This window comes from Xiphophorus maculatus, chromosome 20 (assembly GCF_002775205.1).
Source record: "Xiphophorus maculatus strain JP 163 A chromosome 20, X_maculatus-5.0-male, whole genome shotgun sequence".
Classification (NCBI taxonomy): domain Eukaryota; kingdom Metazoa; phylum Chordata; class Actinopteri; order Cyprinodontiformes; family Poeciliidae; genus Xiphophorus; species Xiphophorus maculatus.
Genome location: NC_036462.1, coordinates 14,808,498 through 14,828,362, shown reverse-complemented (window position 1 = coordinate 14,828,362; position 19,865 = coordinate 14,808,498). Strand labels below are relative to the sequence as shown.

The window sequence follows — 19,865 nt, the reverse complement described above, 5'->3', positions numbered from 1 at the left end:
AACCACAGGCGAAAAAAACTAAATGAGCTCCACTGTGGTTGCGGCCTCTTTTTCTTTGAACACTTCCTGCACTACTACGTTTATGCTTTTTCAAAAACGGCAAAGAAAAGATGAAATCATTGCCATATTTTATTTGCTTCAAAGGTTTTACATTCATATAATTCAAGCTCTTACACAGAAAATTGATAAAGTTCAAAAGTTCCATAAATACCAAAATATGATGCTGACTGGAGTGCAGTATTTGAGGTTTCAGTGCAAAGTGATATAAAAAAATGATTTCACTGTCAACATGATAGAACATCTCTGAATAGGAGAGAGTTTTAAAACATGAAGGAAATAATGGAACATTCAAATAAAAATGTGCTTTCAATTAAAAAAAAAACAATAAAAAGTACCGGTAGAAATGCCCACTTGCAAAAACATATTTTCCAAGGTTAGCTCATTGTGCAAAAAAAAAAAAAACAGCATTCAAACGGCATCGTTTAAGAATTTCATTTGGTTTAAAAATGTAAGTTAAACTAAAAAATAAAACGTGTAAAAACGTAACCAGCTAAAATCTGGTTCACAGAACAGTAAATACAAAATCAACAAATCAGAGTTTTAAGTAGGATTTCAAGACAAAACATGTTAAATATCTAAAATATGATCTGTGGTTCAAGTACCTGCAATCTTAATATGCATAATTTATGCACTATTTAAGAAAATACAAGTAAAGTAATCTAGTCAAAACAGACCAACTATATTCAAAATTAGCTGCCTGAGTTGAGCTGCAGCACCAAAAACACAATTTCACTTCCAGTAAATGATCACAACAATAAATTAATATACCATGAAATTGATTAATTTGATAAAATCCATTGTCACACGTTCCTCCATAATCTATCAAGAGTTTTACTACAAAAAGTTTTTACCCCCTGACAGATTTATTCAGTCTTGCAAACTAAAACTGCAGCAAAAGCAGAAACAACTTCAGTATAATAGATGAGAAAAAAACTGTCAAATACAAACTGCCTTGTGTGGAAAAAAACAAACAACTGTAACAAGGTTACTCACTGAGATCTTTCTCAGTGAGTCTGATCCTGGTTAAAAGTTTAAGAAGGTGATGTAGGAAACGACGCTGTAATAGGACAATCCCACAGGGGAAAAAAGGAGGAATAAATTTCCACTAAAAATCTCAGAAATTTTGAGATCCCCAAAATTTACTACAGTAAAATTTAACATTTCTGAGTTTGAAAAGTTTAACATTTTTACCTATTGGCAATTTTCTGAGTTTCAAAGATAAAAAACTGTCAACTTCTGTTCTAGAAAATCTCAAAATTGCAGTTTTTTTCGTGCAAGTGTTCAACTTTTGAGAATTTCAGAATTTTTATGAGAAAATTTCTGAGCTTGTTCCCAGAATACAATTTTTTTCTAACAAATCTTTGACTTTTCACGCTCATTAATTGCTATGTTTATTCTAGAACATGTCTTGAGATTATTCTCATAATTCGAGTTTTTTTGGTGAAAACAAGCTCCTTTTCTGACTTTATAATTACAGTCAACTGCTACCAATGGGGATCTAAATAAAATAAATTAGAGAGTTATCTATGACGTCCTCAGGTTGTAGTAGTCTTTGGGTGCCCACAGCAGCCGGTACACCTGTATGTCTCTCCGGTAGCCGATGCTGGTGTCCCAGCAGTACTCTGGAGAGAGAACCCTGCTGGGCTTGTGAAGCCAAAAGTACCTGTTCAGATGACTCTCGTCGTGCCACAAGGCCTCCACTTCGTTCTCCTTGTCCGCCAAGATGCTGCGGTAGCAGGCCTCCGTCAGCGCCTTCACGTTCCTCCAGGAGCCTCCGAAGACAGCAGCGTGGTAGTAGAAATCCCCGGTTTTCATGAACGCCTTGGATTTCAGGTTGCGGTCGTAGGTGAACAGCATCTTTGGGAGGTGATAGTAGTGGGCGTGAAGCAGAGCCACCGAGTCTCCCAGAGCTTCGGGGCCAAATCTGCCGGTGAACACTTGATCGACGTCAAAGCAGAAGACGTGCGTGGCGTGGTGGCGGATATCCGACTCGATGACGTCTGATATCGCCTTCATCCTCATCATGGAGATGTCCTGCCACCGCGTGTGTCTCTCCACTCTGATTAGTTTCAGGTGCCGATTGGGGGCGAGCTTGATGTTCGGCACTTTCTCAGGCGTGTCCGTGAACACGTAGTATGACACGGGCAAACTCGACATGAAGTGTTGCTCTGATGAGCTCAGGAAATCCTCCAGGTAGGCATCCAGGTACCTGCAGAAACAAAGATGTCAGCCTTTATCTTCCTGTGGTGGAAACCAGGATGTGATCCTGGGAATTTTGCAGCTGACAGCCATCTTGGAAGGTATCCGCAACTGTGACGACAGTTGCTATGGAGTTGCTATGACAACAATGTAAACAAGCCACATTCTCTGTCTCTGTCAGCTGCGGTTTTGTTATGAATAATTATGATTTTGCTCCATTTTGTCAGACAGACTGAGACTGAACAGTCAGATAAGTTTCCCACTGGTGAACTGTGTGCAAAAATGTGTTGGTAGAAATTCATTATTAATGTGTTTAGGAGCCTGATGATTAAATTACATTTAGTATTTTGTCTGTTTGCATGTTTGTAATCATTATTATACTGTATTTTAAGCTCTGTCTGTTTTTCTTCAACGTCGCATCGTTTCACACCTGCACATGTTGAGACCTGCTACTTCAGTGACTTATTTAAACAAACAGACAAACCAGAAAGTTCAGAGTAAGTCAAGAAAAATGCAAGAATATCGACCCGTCCAAAACAAGACAAACCGGACTGCAAAGTTAAACGAGATATGAGAAAGAGAAACTTAAAGCATGAGCAATATTTTGACAATGTTTTTCTCAGAATATTGCATGTTGATTGTTTGATTTATTTGTCAAGAAAAAAAGCAGTAAAGAATTTCATTGAAGCGGATCGGTGCTTGTTCAGACTGTTGGAATATTCAATCGGATCCAGAACAGCACAGCATTGTGGGAGAAAAGGTTTCACCCACTCCACCTCTCATGGAAAGACAAGCTAGTTTGGTAGCATCAATCTGCTGAGTTCACGTTGAAAAACACTTTTCTGAGTACAGTGTTTTTCAAAGTGGGGGACGACAAGGGGGCGTAAAAAGTTAGAGGGAAGACGAGGGGAAAAAAACTACAATAAATAAACCCCATACATTTTTAAATCTTAATTTTTCATCATAATTTTTGTTTTTTGTTATTCAGTCAGTTTCTAAATAAAACAAAAGCTAAAATAATTTATTTAAATGTTATTTAATTTTCTGATGAAAGTTACTGACAAGAAAAAGAGCAAAGGAACTGTCCAGCTGTGGAGAACGCTGCTGCAAAACACAGAAGAACTGGGGGAATAAAATTAAATTTGATGTGATAAATATAAAATATTACATCTTTACTTATAATCAAAAGAGGGGATTTTGACTAAATTTGTAGCGTCTGGTAATAAAGTCATATTATCTGACAATGAAAATTTTCACCATCTAAAATTAGCATGAGGCAACGTTGTATGAATAAATGTGGTAATTATTGGTTTAATTAATTATTATTTTGTAGCATTTTCTGTGGGTTTGCAAAGTACGTCCCCAGCCAGAGTTCAATGCTCTTTGGGAAGCCCTGCACTCGCTTGCTCTTTAGTTGCCTAGCAACTCACTCACTCTTTGGTTACCTAGCAACAACCTGTGGAGTAACTTGCGCAGCAGTAGTTTAAGGTTTTGTCACAATGTCTCCTAACTGCTTAAAAATGAAAAACGACGGCGTGGAGTGAAAGGAGAAAAAAAGTGCAACAGCTGGAGAGGAAACTATGGATCAAATGGGAAAAGGTTATTCAACTAGTGTGGAAGTATTTCAAATATTTAGAACAAAAAAAAACCTAATCAATAATTGTCAATATTGACTGATATGAAACTTTTACATTGTGTTTTGTTTGGCCTTGTCTGACATTCATTTGAAAACCAACCTGCCGACAGCAAACACAGTCAAGGCGACAGAAGATCCTTTGTTCCTGTGTATCTGGTCGTAGTGGCTGGGATTAAACATTCCCTCCCAGATGATGGGAGCCTTCCAGGAAGTGCATGTTTGCACGTCATTTCGAGACCTGAAACAAAGGAGAACCTTGAAGTTTATACAAAAAAAATAGTGCATGGAGAGTTTCCTCCTCTTTTAATAGGAATGCAATTTATAAGTAAAATCAGCTCAAGTTCACAGGTCCTGTAGGGACATTTAGGGCTCTTTGCAAACTGCTTCTAGTCTTTTGCTATCGGCTGTTGGGTTGAATTTCGTTGGACTCAATATTTTGAATGTTTCTCATCTTTAGACTACTTTCTGTACGGTGGAGCTGCTGTTAACGTCGTTAGATAACTTGCCAAGCTCATAAAGTGTTGAGATGTTTTTCTGAAGGCCTCAAGATAACTTTTTGGTGTTCACTGCCACCTGAGCAGTTAAACTAAATGTCTAAAAAGGCCAAATATATTTAAAAATTATGATTTTCTCAACATATGTATTTAATGTTCTATGCCTAGTTTAGCTTCTTTAATTGGTATTCTACACACAGATTGCCTACTAATTACATTTCTTAAAATAAGTTTTACAAGATCTGATCTTCAATTTCAATTGAATGTTTATGTTGATCGAATTTTGTTAATCTAAATGCCAGTCTTGCACTACTCACAACATGAACACATTTAAAGCAACACAAGGAAAACCACCTAAAATTACTCTTGTACAAGTCATTTAGGTAGCAGCAAGTATGAACTGCAGATAAACGTGGTGGTTGATACTGCAGATTAAGACTTAATGAGAAATGTCTGTTCCAAGCAGAACTTGAGGTTTAGACGTCTTACCAAAGGTCGAGGCTTGCGTCTGCACTGTTCCCTGAAGTCAGCATCTCTACACTTTCCAAAGAGCATTTGTCCATTGGAATGAGTCCAATTAAGAATCTGAAATCAAACAAAAATGTGTTTTTTACTTTAAATTTTGAACTAATACTGATGCATTATAGACTCTAAAAACTTGTACGAGATTACATGTTGTTAGCTGACGTGCTTATAGGCAGAAAAACATGGGAGTTCTTAGTTTTCACTTAGTCTGAATCTGATCTCTGTGGCTTGACTGGTGAAAATCTAGTCTAGGATTTTATTTTGACCTTTATTATGTGATGCAAAACAATGAAACCACGTTTACCTCCACATGAGTAATATTGTTAGTTTCCAGTACAGACCTGACAAATGAGTCAAGTCTCTTAACACCATTTTAATTATTTAATAACTCACCGAACTGATGGAGGTGCAAAGAACATGACGGACGTTGCAAACGGAAATAAAAACAGGAATTTCACAATTGTCTTTGACCTCTGAATGTTCCTGTGGTGAGAAAAGGTGTTAAAGCCCCAGACAGTGTCAAAAATCCCAAAAACAAACGAACAGTGGATATAAAAAGTTTACACGCCTCTGTTGATGTGCCAGGCTTTTGTGATTTCAAACAAATTACTATTAAAAATTACTTTTTCCAATTTTAAAATTCATCTGTTTGAGGGAAAAACAAAATAAATGCTGCAGAAACTCAGCTGGTTAAATTAGGATACGTTGTTAAATCATGGCTCTTAACTGGGAGTCTGGATTTAATGGTATTTGCAAAACATCTGCAAATATATCAGGTTGAACTCGACTGATTTTGTCAACATCTCAGATTGTCTGATTGTGTTGCAGTGGCACTTTAACTGGGATCAGTAGGCTTTTGTTATAAGGTAAATAATGACAGAGAGACATTTACCCACATTGTTGGTTGTTTGTTGACTTCAGTAAAGAAAAAAGACTGTAGGCTGAGGATGATGGCAACCGTGGATTATGGCACAAAAACGCTGGAAGAGAAAAATGTTATGAGAGCTGAAGTTTATTCAATATTTCTAACAAAAAAGGTAACAAATACATTTATCCTGGATTTACAAAGATGATTACTGTAATATTAATAATGAATAATAATACCAACACATTTTATCAATTTAAGTTTCCAATTTATAAGTATCTGACATGGTTTAAGAGAGGGCAAAAATCCCATTTAAACTGTTAGGATATTTTCAGGTTGCAACACCAAGAAAAGAAACTGTGAAATCGTAGCCATTGTGAAAAATAAACCCAATGTCTACATTCAGACCGGTTTGAGTGGTTTGGCTGGTTGACTCTGTGCTGTGTATTGTTGGCTTTAAAGGGATTTAATTCAAAACGAATTCCTCAATTCATGGAAAGATAAAAATGGCAGCGTTGAGTTAAGGTTCTGAAATAACAAATTTACTCAGTTTGCCTTTAGTTATACATTATCAATAATGATTAATGATACTCATCTATGAGAAGACACTGATCATGTTAATGGTTTCTCCCAATAATTAGCAATGAAAACAAGGTGGGAAACAGATATCAATATTCAGCACTTTATCTCTTTTAATCTCAGTAATTGTCACATTTTTAGATAATCACTTACATCACTACATTTCATAGGAAAAATGTCCAATTTTCACTAGCCACTCACAAACATTTTTTTTAGCAAATCATGAACTATGTTGCACCATGTTTCAAAAAGTTATCAATTATGTAATGTTAAAGAAAAATCAACTTACATATTTTTAAATAAATCTTGTCACATTTTGAACTCATGACCAAATCTGCTGCATTTTTAACAAAATTATAACTTATATGTCATGAACACACTTTTAAATTGAACACAATTCCTCAATATTTTAATTAAACTTTGCCATGACACTGCCATGTTGCCACTAACATCTGGCATTGGTTTCTTTATTAGTGAGAAGACTGGCATTGCATGCTGTTCACCAGTGCACTGTAATCTGGTGTGTAACTTGAAACTGCAACTGTGAGTGCATCTTTCAGATGTGCATCAGTGAGGCATGTTCTGTGTTTGTTCTTAATGAAGTTCATGTCAGAAAACGCTGATTCACAGAGATAGGTTGAACCAAACAGGCTGGCAACCTTCATAGCTGCTGTGCATACACCACTGTACTTCTCTGTGTCAACAAGGGACCAAAAGTTTGGTGCAGTCTGGTAAACTTTGAGGTGTAGGTCATTTTGCAATGTTATGATTTCCATCTCCACCTGTCCAGCATCCAAGTTGAATGTTGCACTTAGTTTCTCAGCAAAGTATGTTGTGTCCACATTCATGAAAGGATTGGAAATGAATGACACACATGGCTCAAGCTGATCAAGATCACAAAACCTATTCTCAAACTCTTGCCCAAGTCTGTTTATGACTTCACAGTACTTTTCTGCAACTTTGTCAAATGTCTCAGATGCAGAAGCATTGTTTTTCAGCACCAACTGCACAGAGGGAAAGTGCAGCACTTTTTCTCTCTGTAAATCCACAGAGAAAATGTTCATCTTGGCTTTAAATGCATTTAAAGCACTTATCATATCAACAACAGTTTTACCTTTGCCTTGCAGCTCGCAGTTCAAGACGTTTAGTTTCCCAGTAATGTCCGTCAAAAATGCAAGGTCAAGGGTCCACTCTGTGTCTTCTAGCAGTGAGACGTCTTCGCCTTTGGACTGCATGAACTCTTTGATTTCACCCAAAAGTGACAAAAAACGAAATAAAACTCGTCCTCTGCTGAGCCATCGGATTTCTGTGTGTAGCAGCAGTTCACCATATTCAGCTGACATCTCCTCCAATAGCACCTTGAAAATCCTGTGCTGTTTAGCTTTGGAGCGGATGTTGTTAATGATTTTTACAACGGGAGTCATCACGTGCTCAAAGCCGATCACTTTTGCACATAACGCCTGCTGGTGAATGACACAGTGATAATGCAGAAATGTTGGGAAGTCTGGGTCACCTTTACAGTGAGCGACGAAACCTGTATGTCGGCCGATCATAGCAGGAGCCCCGTCTGTTGTCACCGCCACCAGTTTTTCCAACGCTACCTTCTTCTGCACGAAAAACTCCTTCAGCGTGTTATAAATGTCAACTCCCCTCGTAGTTGTCTTTAAGGGCAGTAGTGTCAGGAGTTCTTCTCTTGTGGAGAAATCTTCAAACACCATCCGGATGAAGACCAACAGCTGAGCTGTACTGCTGCTGTCCACGGACTCGTCGCACTGGATGCTAAACCACCTGCACTTTGCCAGATCCCGGTCCAGCTGATCGCCCAGGTTACCAGACATAGCTGACACTCGTCTAGCCATCGTAGATGCCCCCAGTTGGACGTCGGAGAGAGTACAGATTAGATCGGTTCCATTTTTGTCATCTTTAAGTACAGTGTTAGCTATTATCATCATTGCTTCTTTGACAACTGCTCCATCTGAAAATGCCTTCTTCTTCTTGATCAGAAAATGTGTAGCTCTGAACGAGGCTTCGGTTGTTTTTAGTGACTTTTTTTCCCGCCCTCGTGAAAAAAGATTGTTGCTTACCCAAAGCTGCCTTTAGCTCACTGGCTTTTTCTGCACGTACTGCGCTTCCCGGTGGGTAGTTAGCATGGTGATTTTTGTGACACGTAGTGAAATGTCTCTCAATATTGTGCCGCTTTGCCGTCGCTACGGTCGCCCCACAAATGAGACACACGCAGGTTTCTTTCACTCCTCGTTAAAGTGATAAGTTTTCTTTCTTTTTTCAGCCATATTTTTGGGGAAAGAAAATGCATTCAGCACCCATCTTCGCTGTGTCCGCTAGCCTACGTTCCATTGGCACTGGTTTTGACCTGAGTGAAGTTGGCCCCCCCCACCTTCTTCAAATTAGACAAAATTGGTGTCAATCAACTCGGCTACGTTTGTGCTGGTTTGTGCAGCAAAAATTTTCGTTTGTGCCGTTATCATTTTAAAGATATAAAGAAATGTTTTTAGAGGTCATCAAAGGTCAACCAGCCCCCCACCTTCTTCAAATCAGACGAAATGGGTGTCAATCAACTCGGCTACGTTTGTGCTGGTTTGTGCAGCAAAGATTTTTGTTTGTGCTGCTTCGGTTTTGAAGATATTAAGGAAAGGGTAAAGGTCAAAAGGTCAACCAGCCCCCCCACCTTCTTCAAATCAGACGAAATGGGTGTCAATCAACTCGGCTACGTTTGTGCTGGTTTGTGCAGCAAAAATTTTCGTTTGTGCCGTTATCATTTTAAAGATATAAAGAAATGTTTTTAGAGGTCATCAAAGGTCAACCAGCCCCCCACCTTCTTCAAATCAGACGAAATGGGTGTCAATCAACTCGGCTACGTTTGTGCTGGTTTGTGCAGCAAAAATTTTCGTTTGTGCCGTTATCATTTTAAAGATATAAAGAAATGTTTTTAGAGGTCATCAAAGGTCAACCAGCCCCCCACCTTCTTCAAATCAGACGAAATGGGTGTCAATCAACTCGGCTACGTTTGTGCTGGTTTGTGCAGCAAAGATTTTTGTTTGTGCTGCTTCGGTTTTGAAGATATTAAGGAAAGGGTAAAGGTCAAAAGGTCAACCAGCCCCCCCACCTTCTTCAAATCAGACGAAATGGGTGTCAATCAACTCGGCTACGTTTGTGCTGGTTTGTGCAGCAAAAATTTTCGTTTGTGCCGTTATCATTTTAAAGATATAAAGAAATGTTTTTAGAGGTCATCAAAGGTCAACCAGCCCCCCACCTTCTTCAAATCAGACGAAATGGGTGTCAATCAACTCGGCTACGTTTGTGCTGGTTTGTGCAGCAAAAATTTTCGTTTGTGCCGTTATCATTTTAAAGATATAAAGAAATGTTTTTAGAGGTCATCAAAGGTCAACCAGCCCCCCACCTTCTTCAAATCAGACGAAATGGGTGTCAATCAACTCGGCTACGTTTGTGCTGGTTTGTGCAGCAAAGATTTTTGTTTGTGCTGCTTCGGTTTCGAAGATATTAAGGAAAGGGTAAAGGTCAAAAGGTCAACCAGCCCCCCCACCTTCTTCAAATCAGACGAAATGGGTGTCAATCAACTCGGCTACGTTTGTGCTGGTTTGTGCAGCAAAAATTTTCGTTTGTGCCGTTATCATTTTAAAGATATAAAGAAATGTTTTTAGAGGTCATCAAAGGTCAACCAGCCCCCCACCTTCTTCAAATCAGACGAAATGGGTGTCAATCAACTCGGCTACGTTTGTGCTGGTTTGTGCAGCAAAGATTTTTGTTTGTGCTGCTTCGGTTTTGAAGATATTAAGGAAAGGGTAAAGGTCAAAAGGTCAACCAGCCCCCCCACCTTCTTCAAATCAGACGAAATGGGTGTCAATCAACTCGGCTACATTTGTGCTGGTTTGTGCAGCAAAGATTTTTGTTTGTGCAGCTGTCATTTTAAAGATATTAAGAGGGCTGGTTGACCTTTGATGACCTCTAAAACATTTCTTAATATCTTCAAAACTGAAGCAGCACAAACAAAAATCTTTGCTGCACAAACCAGCACAAACGTAGCCAAGTTGATTGACACCCATTTCGTCTGATTTGAAGAAGGTGGGGGGCTGGTTGATCTTTGATGACCTCTAAAAACATTTCTTTATATCTTTAAAATGATAGCGGCACAAACGAAAATTTTTGCTGCACAAACCAGCACAAACGTAGCCGAGTTGATTGACACCAATTTTGTCTAATTTGAAGACAGAATAAAAAAAATTTTAGACACAGCTCACTAGTGAGTTGTCCTATTTTTAGAACGGGCTTGCGGGCGACTCATGTGGTCCTTGCGGGCGACCAGGTGCCCGCGGGCACCGTGTTGGTGAGCCCTGATATAGACCAATTCGATACTAAACGTCCCTTCAGGCCTGTTGTGTCCATAGGAAGAATTGTTGATTTGACCTAAAAAAAAGTTTCAAATATTTGATTGTATTTAATTTGTGATATCTATTTTTATGAGCAGGATGAGAAATGAAAATGAAACAAGATGAAAAATGAAATGGTTCATTTTCCACAACATCCCCTATAGAGTTGCCTGTAGATGAAGTTGCTGTTTTAAAACAGCACCAGTCTGAGCGAAGAGTCAAGTTCATGTCTGATCTGAAAGTGTGTCCGGTTTCCACAAAACCACATACGACTTTACAGCACCGCTTTTAGTCATGATGAGGCCACAGCTCGTTTTGGATTTGATTGTGAAAAGTGGAACAGTAAAACAGGTTTGATGTCGGTGAAACAGTCTGGCACTCAACAGCACCAAGCTGCCTTAAAAATTCAGGTTCAAATGAAAATCATGAGAAATAATAACAAAAGATGCAAAGACGTGAGAAATCAATGCATGTAGCCTGTTGCATCTGTCCTGCTTCAAGAAGGATTTACTCTGTGCAGAAATCTAAAGTAATACGCAACGTAATGTGAAGATGTTCTGCAGACTTTGAGTATTTTTACGTCTTTGAAAGTTTCTCACGGCACACATTTGCATAGCAGACAGTTTATAAAAGCAGCTTTAAATGTTATAAAGTGCAAAATAAGACATTCAAAAGGCTGGACAAACCAACATTTCCAAAATAAAAGCAGCATATTTAAATTTTGTGTGCAGAATTAAAATAACTTGCCATACTTTTCTGCAAAATCCTAGTAGCACAAGTCATTGTTGTTAATCTATTTATATTTCTTTTTTATGAGGATGTTACAAAAGCTACTCAACCAGAGAAAAAACATCAGTCACTTTCAAAACAGTTTTTTTTTTCTTTAAATATGTTGGTTTTTCTATTTTGCTGCTTTCTTGCTATTTTGCAGTATATTTTTTTATTATCTTAATCTCAACCAGTCTATCATAAGTGTGACTGTATCTTTGTTGGGCAGGAAGTAGGAATAAACGAACATTAAAAGGTAGTCTGTGATGCAATCTGGACTAAAGCATATTTACATGTCAGAACAAGTCATGTCCAGACAAATTGGGAATCTGACAATAAAACTTCAGAGCGATTGCTCAAGGCTGCTCCATTTTTCAAAATGTCAAAATGCCGATTTCGACTCATATTCTTAATAAATCTTAATAATTTATTCAGTATGCAACAATTGTCAGATTCCCGTGAAATGTATTTTAAACTATATATCACATATGCACCATTTTGTTTCGTAAAAACCCCAATAAACAACATCAAAGTGTGACGAAATTGTAAATTAAGAAAAATCAGTCGGGTATTTTGCGATGCAGATGCTGCACGCTTTATTTTTACGCGTTTTGACGTGAGACTGAAACTTTTCCTAACACACATAGGGAAATAATTAAAAGTATGTCCCGCCAAGTTTGTTTTCTATTGATCGATTTTTCTGATTAATACTTAATTTTGCGCTAAGGTTTAGGCAGATGATGGACAGACCGATTAGGCTCATAAAAAAACAATCCTTAAAGATTTAGTCCTACACAACATTTTAAAATGTTTTTTTTTTTTTTGCCTACCTGTAGGTTTCTTTTGTTAATCCAAAACGCTTCACATGTTAAACGCCACGGCGCATAAAGCTCCACAGTAGGAGCAGGTTGTCTGTACAATATCCTAATTTGCATGTCACTCCCTTTTCAAGAAACCCATTACTTTGAAAAGGGGAGTTGGCTTCAGACATGAAACCAGCGCCCTACTGGTCCCAGCTCAAATGCAGTGATTCCCACTAATACCAATGGTTATTATGGGAATAATACAGATTAATCAGTCTCTCTGGCTAAATCTGGCATATTTACGCAATTCATGTTGGTTAATATGCATTGTCCTCTTTATTTTCAAAAGTAATTATAATGATAATAATAATAAAATTATGAATGTATTATTATTATAATACTATATAATAATTTGATATATATAATTTAATATGGATGGATGGATAATATATTAATAATAATAAATGTAAATTTACTAGTGGTGCAATATTTTCTGTATGTTTTTGTCGACGCACTGATGGCCAATTCCAGACAAAGGTTTTATAGCAGACTTTGTTTTCTCTAGCCTTAAAAAAGAGAACTGAAACAGGAAAACAGGATGTGGTATTATTACCACATCCTGTAAGAATCAGAGAATGACCAACAACCTGCATGCTGACAGAAAATTATTAAACGTGTTAACATTTTAACGTGAACAAAGCAGGTTTCTGTTTTCAGCCTCGTCTTTATCATCGCTTCTCTTCCGTCGTTGGAGCGACGCTTCGTGTTTCATCTCTGTGTCAGAAACTTAACTAAAGCAACATTTCTCCACTCATACTTACTTCATCATAACTTTTTTATATCTTTATACAGGATTTTTATTATTATTATTATTGACATCGACACTTTGACTTGTATACTGTAAACAGGTCGATGTAAAACTGTTAGATTACCTCAAATTATTTATAATTGCGGAATATCCGAATAATAAGGAAAAGATGGATGTCTTGGTAGCACTTTATTTGAAAGAGTGTGCATAAGTCTGACATGACAAAACATCTGTTATGAACATGTTTATGACTGTTCGGTAATGGCACTTTTAATTCAAAGCCGTACTAAAGGTTGCATTAAAAAGCCATTAAAAGTGTCAATTTTGCGCTAAAAGTGTCGTTATTTTCTGAATGACAGTCATTCAGACTCCTTCATGTTTATACCAGCGTCATGTCAGTCTTATGCATTCAAATAAAAATGTTACCGATGTTTTTCCTTAAATCCATAACGTTGCCATTTCAGGATGGTTAATTTGAGTGACGTTTAGGCTTGTTCACACTGCAGCCCGAATGACCCAATTCCGGTGTTTTGTCTAATCCAGTGTTTCACAACACTGTTTCCCAACACTGTCCTACATGTTGTAGAGGTTTCCCTGCTTTAATGTGCCTGATTCAACTGAGTGCAGTTCAACAAACGCCTGTCAATCAGTCATCAATTGAAATCAGCTGGACTGAAGCAAGGAAATACCTAAAACATGCAGCGCGGTGAGCCTTGAGGTCTCTGATCGGATATTTTGTTGGTGGTCGTTCACACTTCCAATCCTCAGCCTAATAATTTAGGCAATTATGCTATTAGGCTGACTTGTATGTGATCTCAAGCGTAAACTGCAAACAACCTGAAAGTGTCCCGCATGTTCAGTAAAGGGCGCAATGACGTCAGAGCGTGCTCAGTGTTTTGCAAACCACCATGAAGAAATAGTGGTCAGTGTTTGCGGAAGTAAACGTGGACGTTAACGGTGGAGCAGAGCTTGCGATTTTGAAGATGTTGTCCGACCAGAGCAGCACTTTAACAGCTTAATCATCACTACTGTCCGCCATGATTGTTGTTTTTATTCCTCTTGCGCGTATCAAGATGTGCAGAATAGTGACGTTTGTCGAGTATCAGTGACGCTCAGGACCTGGCCGGTAGGATTCAGGTCACTTTTGAAAAGATCGGAGATATGGAGCTAAAACTGTCTCATAATTCACAAATGCACAGAGCAAGACTCACAAATGCAAAAAATTCACAAATGCACAGGATGAGATCCACACTTGTATTTTTGTTGCAAACACAAATATATCTTGATTTATAAGCTGTTTCTGGCCTGTGAGTTAAGTGCATTTATGTGTGAATTTTGAGACTCCCCTGATGTCTCGATCCACAAATGTCTTTTTTAAATAAATGGTCTATCTGATTAGATGAACTCTTCCTGAGTTAAAACATTATTATTGTTGCTTCAAAATGAATACGAACTTGTTTTCTTTGCATTATTTGAGGTCTGAAACCTCTGCATCTTTTTCATTATTTTGACCATTTCTCATTTTCTGCTAATAAATAGTAAATTTTTGCTTGGCATTTAGGAGACATGTCAGTAGTTCATAGAATAAAAGAACAATGTTCATTTTACTTAAACATATATCCATAGAGAGTAAAATCAGAGAAACTGATCATTTTAAGTGATCTGTTAATTTTTTCCAGAGCTGTATTTCATTCTCCAAGCTGAGTGTGTCGGGATAAAATTAAGTCATTTGTCATTAATTACGTTGGTTGCTTTTTCAGCTGTGAAACGTTTCAGGTCATCCTGACACACAACACACTGCAGGTCACCCCAACCTGGTAAGAATGTCTTTGAGTGGCAAAGCAAATCACTCTGCCCTGAAAAGCTGAGTCCTAACATTTGGTCTCCAAAATCCTGCCTGAAAAGTGATGAATAACCAAATATCAGAAATGTTTAATGTGTACTGTGTTTAAAACTGAGTAGGACTCATTTTATCTACTAACACTGATAAACTTTGCAGGTAAGGCACCTTAAAAAGCGCTGAGCTAAATCATCACACAGTTTGGTTAGTTGGGATAACTTAAGCTTTTATATAATACTTTTTTTTAATCACATTTAAACTAAGTTTATGACACCAAAGTCCAGTTGCACGTGTTGGCTTTGATTCTTTTATATGTTTGGTTTTTTTGTCTGTTTGGTAATATTGTGATATTTTGTTTCATCTCTATGTTGTTTTGTAACTTAAAAAATTGTAATTTTATGATTGAAAAATTTAAATTGTTCTTCAGTTCGTAGAGCGGAAAAGTGGCACGTTGGTGAAAGGATGTTTTCACCAAAGTGCCGATTATATCAACTGAATTCAAGTCGTCTAACACAGCATGTGTTTTGTCTGATGTGACGCTTTTTACGGTTTCTAAGAGAACAATTCAATTTGAACCACAGATATAAGCAGAAGCAAATGTACAGCCACTCACCTCTCAGCTAATAAAAACTAGTTCTGTGTAGTTTTAAGTGATGATGATTTTGTTATGGATATGGTGATAGAAGCTGTGGTTTCTCGGTTCTGGAAGTAGACTTCCAGAGTATAATCTTCATCACTCATCATCAAGCTGTAACTCTCCACTTGTGAAGCTAAATCTGTTGGATTTCTACTTCAGACACTAATTCAGATCGCTTCCACTTGACGTACATGAAAGTGTTTTGAGGGTGACGGTTAAGGGATTAGGAGACTGAAACGTTATCCTCCATCTGTTTAACAGAAAGGTGACGAACATGGATACCGGTAACCCAACACCACTGGTGGGTCCAATTCTCACACCTTCCCCATCCTGAGCAGATGTCTGACGAGAAAAGAAGCGAAAACATCCTCCTGAGACCCAGCAATACATTTTTGTCCTCTGTGGAGGACATAGGTTTTTTGTTCATAACTCTGAAACCATACATGCCACTGTGTTAAATCCTGTTGGTCCTTAGAGAGGACATCCTGGGCCTCGAAATGTGTTCATATTTGCCACAAGAGAGTCCCGATGTCCTCTCCAAAGGACATACTCTAAAAAATAAATAAGAACATGTTTCAGGGATGTTTCAATTGTAGTGATGTTTTTTCACACCAAAGAGTCATGTAGTGTAAAAAAAAACGAAATTCAAAAACTTTTTTTTCTCTGGGTCTCAGGAGATAAATCACTGGTTAACCTGAACTGGGAGGACTGGGGGGAGAGGCTTATGTTTATTACAGGAAGGTTTTGATCCTTATCAACATGACTGTTGTATGAACTCTACATTTTGTCAGGTTGATTTGATCCTTTCTTTTCCTGAGGTGGAATGATTGTACAGTTAATGAATTTGAAAACAATTATTTAGAATACAAGATCTAATTTACATCTTGATTGGTGTATTTTTCTAATTCTTTCAGGTTTTAAATAGAGGCTCAAATATATACATTTAGATCCCCACTTACGTTTATTTATTTTTTTTTGACTCTCAGCAAATTGCTAATAAACCAGCATTAAAAAGGCCCAGCCTTATCTCTGGCTGGTTGTTTGACCTCTCCTCTTACTGAAATAGTTCATTAGAAGTGGTTGGTTTTCTGGTATGATCCTGCGTTTTAGACGAGCTCTGTACATTTTTTTTATAAGTTTGAGGTCAAATCAGATTTATTCCATCCATAAACAGTTTTAATGTGCATTTGGGATCTTTATTCTGTTGTTTCCAAGTTCCAAATATCTAGATGTTGATTCAAAGTGAAGTTAGCGCATTGCCTCTGTAGCATTGGCAGCAAGTCAGACCATGATACTGCCACCACCATGCCTTACAGCTGGCCATAAAGGGTTTGTTTTAAACAAAACATCTCAGTCTTTGTCCAGCTGAAAACATTTCTCCAAAAGTCATCAGTTCACTCTTCATTGTTCTTTTTTAGATTTACGATAAGTTCACGTTTGACTAGTTCCTGGGTTACTTTTTAACATCCCAGACAATTTCCTCACATCAGAAAAACAGTCAGTTAGATATCTGATACTCTGACGCAGTTTGAGCGTTTCGCTGGATACTTGTCCCAATCCCAAATCCAAACTGGTTTTGGCCCGAATAAAGCAGGATAATGTTAAGCTTCTAGAGTGGATCCGACTTCAAACTTGCTGAATATTTTTGGACTGAAAAGGAAAACGAATCAATTTGAACAAGTTCTTCCAACTCTGTTATGAAGAGTGTTCAACAAGAAAAACAGCAGCAGCTTTGTGACAGCTATGAAATATAACCAAACATTAGTGTGCGTGCACATTTCTTTTATCCTCCATGTATAATTTTAACACAGATTTCAATTATTGTGTCTAAAATTTACAGACGTCCTTTGCTGCGCAATCAAAACACTTCCTGAGTGTATATAAACTTCTGGTTGGCACAGAATGATCTAAACATCGTTTATCTGACGATAGAATAACATCAAATCAGCAAAAACACTTTTATTACAATTGCTTTGACAGTTAGTAGTTTATTTACAGAGTTTATCATGCTCCGACATAAAAGACAAATGTTAAGTAGGTTACAAATTAACTCAGGTGTTGTACACAAAGTTAAGGCCTTAAACACTTGTAAAATAACGCATACTTTTATAAGTAAATGGAAAACTTCATGTTTGATGTGTTCACCTCAGACTGCAGCTGTAAACTGTAATGTCTCATCAACCTTGACGAAGATCATGGTTATGATGTTTAGCTTATCTATAAAATGAATCCATGGATTCTTTTATGTTCTTTTTGTTTCCACATTAGTCACTAATGCTTACATTTAAACAGATAAACTAACTTGTGGAGAAGAAAACATGTTTTTGATCTCTTTGTCATAATTCTTGGTCATAATTTCAGGTTCAGAAGAGATTAGAGATTATTTGGTCTTTTAACTTGGCTCACAACGCAGCCTAGTTAATAATACTGCAAAACCAGTCACTGAAAAAAAGCCCACTTCCTGGAAACTGTAGACTTTTTAAACAACTTTAACAAACTAAAACATGATTTATGGATAGAGCCCATGCATCTAAACACAATACATAAAAAATTGCATGACATAAAACAAAGTAGCTCATCAATAAATAAATAAATGTGGCTATAGCAAAAAGGACAAGTTCATCCCCAAAAGGGTCATCAAGTTGCAATAAAAACTTCCAACAACCTCCAATTTTTCTAACCCTGGAATGTTTCATTGAAAAGAGGGAATGTCTAAATGTCCCAGCAGCGTTCATTAAACCAGGACAGCTATTTGCATCGATGGGCATCTTTAATCTTTAATCTCAAAAAACATCAAAACGTCACTTTGCATTCGAGGGACATCTTTATTTTCTGTCCAAGAACAACAAACAAGGGGGGTAAAGTTATAAACCCGACTTTGTCTCATTCTTTTACAAAGCCTCACCTTGATGTAAACCGTTATATTTTTTTTAGAATATTAGGCTAATAAAAGTATTTTTCTGCAGCTTGTGTCTAGATAACGCTTCTTTACCAAAGTCTTACAAAATAAAATGGAAAGACATTTATGCATGCAAAGCATACACATAAATACATGTATATGCTTTGCATTAGCTGCGTGTAAAATTAATCAGTAAAAGTTATTCACAGCACATAAAATGCAGCTTTGATCACAGCCGACGGAAATAACTAAAACTGAATCCAAACATGTTTGTGTGTCCAACATGAGTTCAGAGAACAAGACATTGTGTCTGAGAAAATGAAATGTAATAATTGAAAATGAATTAGTAAGGGTTTTGTTCCTTTAACTTGTTTAATCAGAGTTATATTTCTGCAGCAGGTGAAAACACGGTGTTTGAAATGATCCTAAAATGAGATAAAGATGAGCAGCCGTGTCACACAGGCCTTTCACAGTTAAGACAAGTACAAAGAAAAGGCGGAAAAATTTAAATAGCTTCATGTCAACATGTCACAATACATTATTGTGCTGTAGTTGTATAAACCTTCCAGACCTCTCAGGTCTTCTGGTTCTGCTCTGCTCTGTAAAACCAAAACCAGAACCAAGCATGGAAAAGCAGCATTCAGCTTCTATGCACCACAAATCTGGAACAAACTTCCAGAAAACTGAAAAACAGCTGAAACACTGAGTTACTTTAAATCTAAACACCCAGTTGCCTTTTGCTCCCAAATATATTTGATGAGTAATGATGGCACCTGGAAAAATGTAATGTTTCAGTTGTTGATTTTTGTGTTTTTATCATGTAAAACACTTTGAAATGCCTTGCTGCTGAAATATGATACACAAATAAAATCTGATTTGATTTTTGATAACTTTTTATAGTATCTGCATCAAGAGAGCACAAGGATATTATTAAGAGAACGTCAACTAAAAACGCTAAATAACGTGATTTCTTTAAGTGAATAACATCTATTTTTCAAAACAACAAAAAAATCATATTTTTGTCAAAGGGAAACAGATTGAGGAGTTCTGCCTTTACCCTCTGAATGCTTCAGCTTTTTCTGCTCTGTTTTGCAGTGATGTGAAAAACTCAACAGTTTCCTCAACCTAGATTTTTTTCAGGTGACTGTCGGTGAAGTTTAATCAAACCTCTCCATCTGACTCTGAGTTTGGCAAGAAGGCGAAGACATCACTGGAACTGAAGATGCTGACACATCGAATGCCTTAGTGTTAAAACACATGAATACACAAACCTACACGTTTATGTTAACTTACAGACAAATATGTTGACAAACCACCTAAGAGATGTGTAAAATAACCCTTAAATT

The 19,865-nt window shown here is 37.3% G+C and overlaps 1 protein-coding gene and 1 long non-coding RNA gene across 4 annotated transcripts; one reads left to right on the top strand and one right to left on the bottom strand.

The window, feature by feature from the left end:
- Positions 1-116: 116 nt before the first annotated feature.
- On the bottom strand, positions 117-12,446 carry a3galt2 (alpha 1,3-galactosyltransferase 2). Of its 3 annotated transcripts, none has more exons than XM_023325711.1 (6): positions 12,363-12,446; positions 5,807-5,894; positions 5,308-5,397; positions 4,879-4,974; positions 3,996-4,133; positions 117-2,269 (listed from the first exon to the last, which is right to left on the bottom strand). In XM_023325711.1, the coding sequence occupies exons 3-6, from the start codon at positions 5,331-5,333 to the stop codon at positions 1,585-1,587; spliced, it is 945 nt and encodes a 314-aa protein (XP_023181479.1). In that variant the 5' UTR covers positions 5,334-5,397; positions 5,807-5,894; positions 12,363-12,446; the 3' UTR covers positions 117-1,584. The 3 variants fall into 3 exon arrangements, with proteins under 3 accessions (XP_023181479.1, XP_023181477.1, XP_023181480.1); XM_023325709.1 differs by having other exon boundaries at positions 5,811-5,894; XM_023325712.1 differs by lacking the exons at positions 5,308-5,397; positions 5,807-5,894 and having other exon boundaries at positions 12,363-12,417.
- Positions 12,447-14,085: 1,639 nt separating this feature from the next.
- LOC111605889 lies at positions 14,086-16,062 on the top strand. The gene is made up of 3 exons (XR_002751888.1): positions 14,086-14,269; positions 14,904-14,960; positions 15,882-16,062. It is a non-coding gene; the product is annotated as an uncharacterized LOC111605889 (long non-coding RNA).
- The last annotated feature ends 3,803 nt before the right edge of the window (positions 16,063-19,865 follow it).

Excerpts from the sequence above, each read along its gene's own strand:
- a3galt2 (XM_023325709.1), bottom strand. Across the intron at positions 4,975-5,307 it reads TTTGCACCTCCATCAGTTCG|ATTCTTAATTGGACTCATTC; the intron begins GTGAGTTATTAA and ends GTTTGATTTCAG. Across the intron at positions 4,134-4,878 it reads GACGCAAGCCTCGACCTTTG|GTCTCGAAATGACGTGCAAA; the intron begins GTAAGACGTCTA and ends CCTTTGTTTCAG.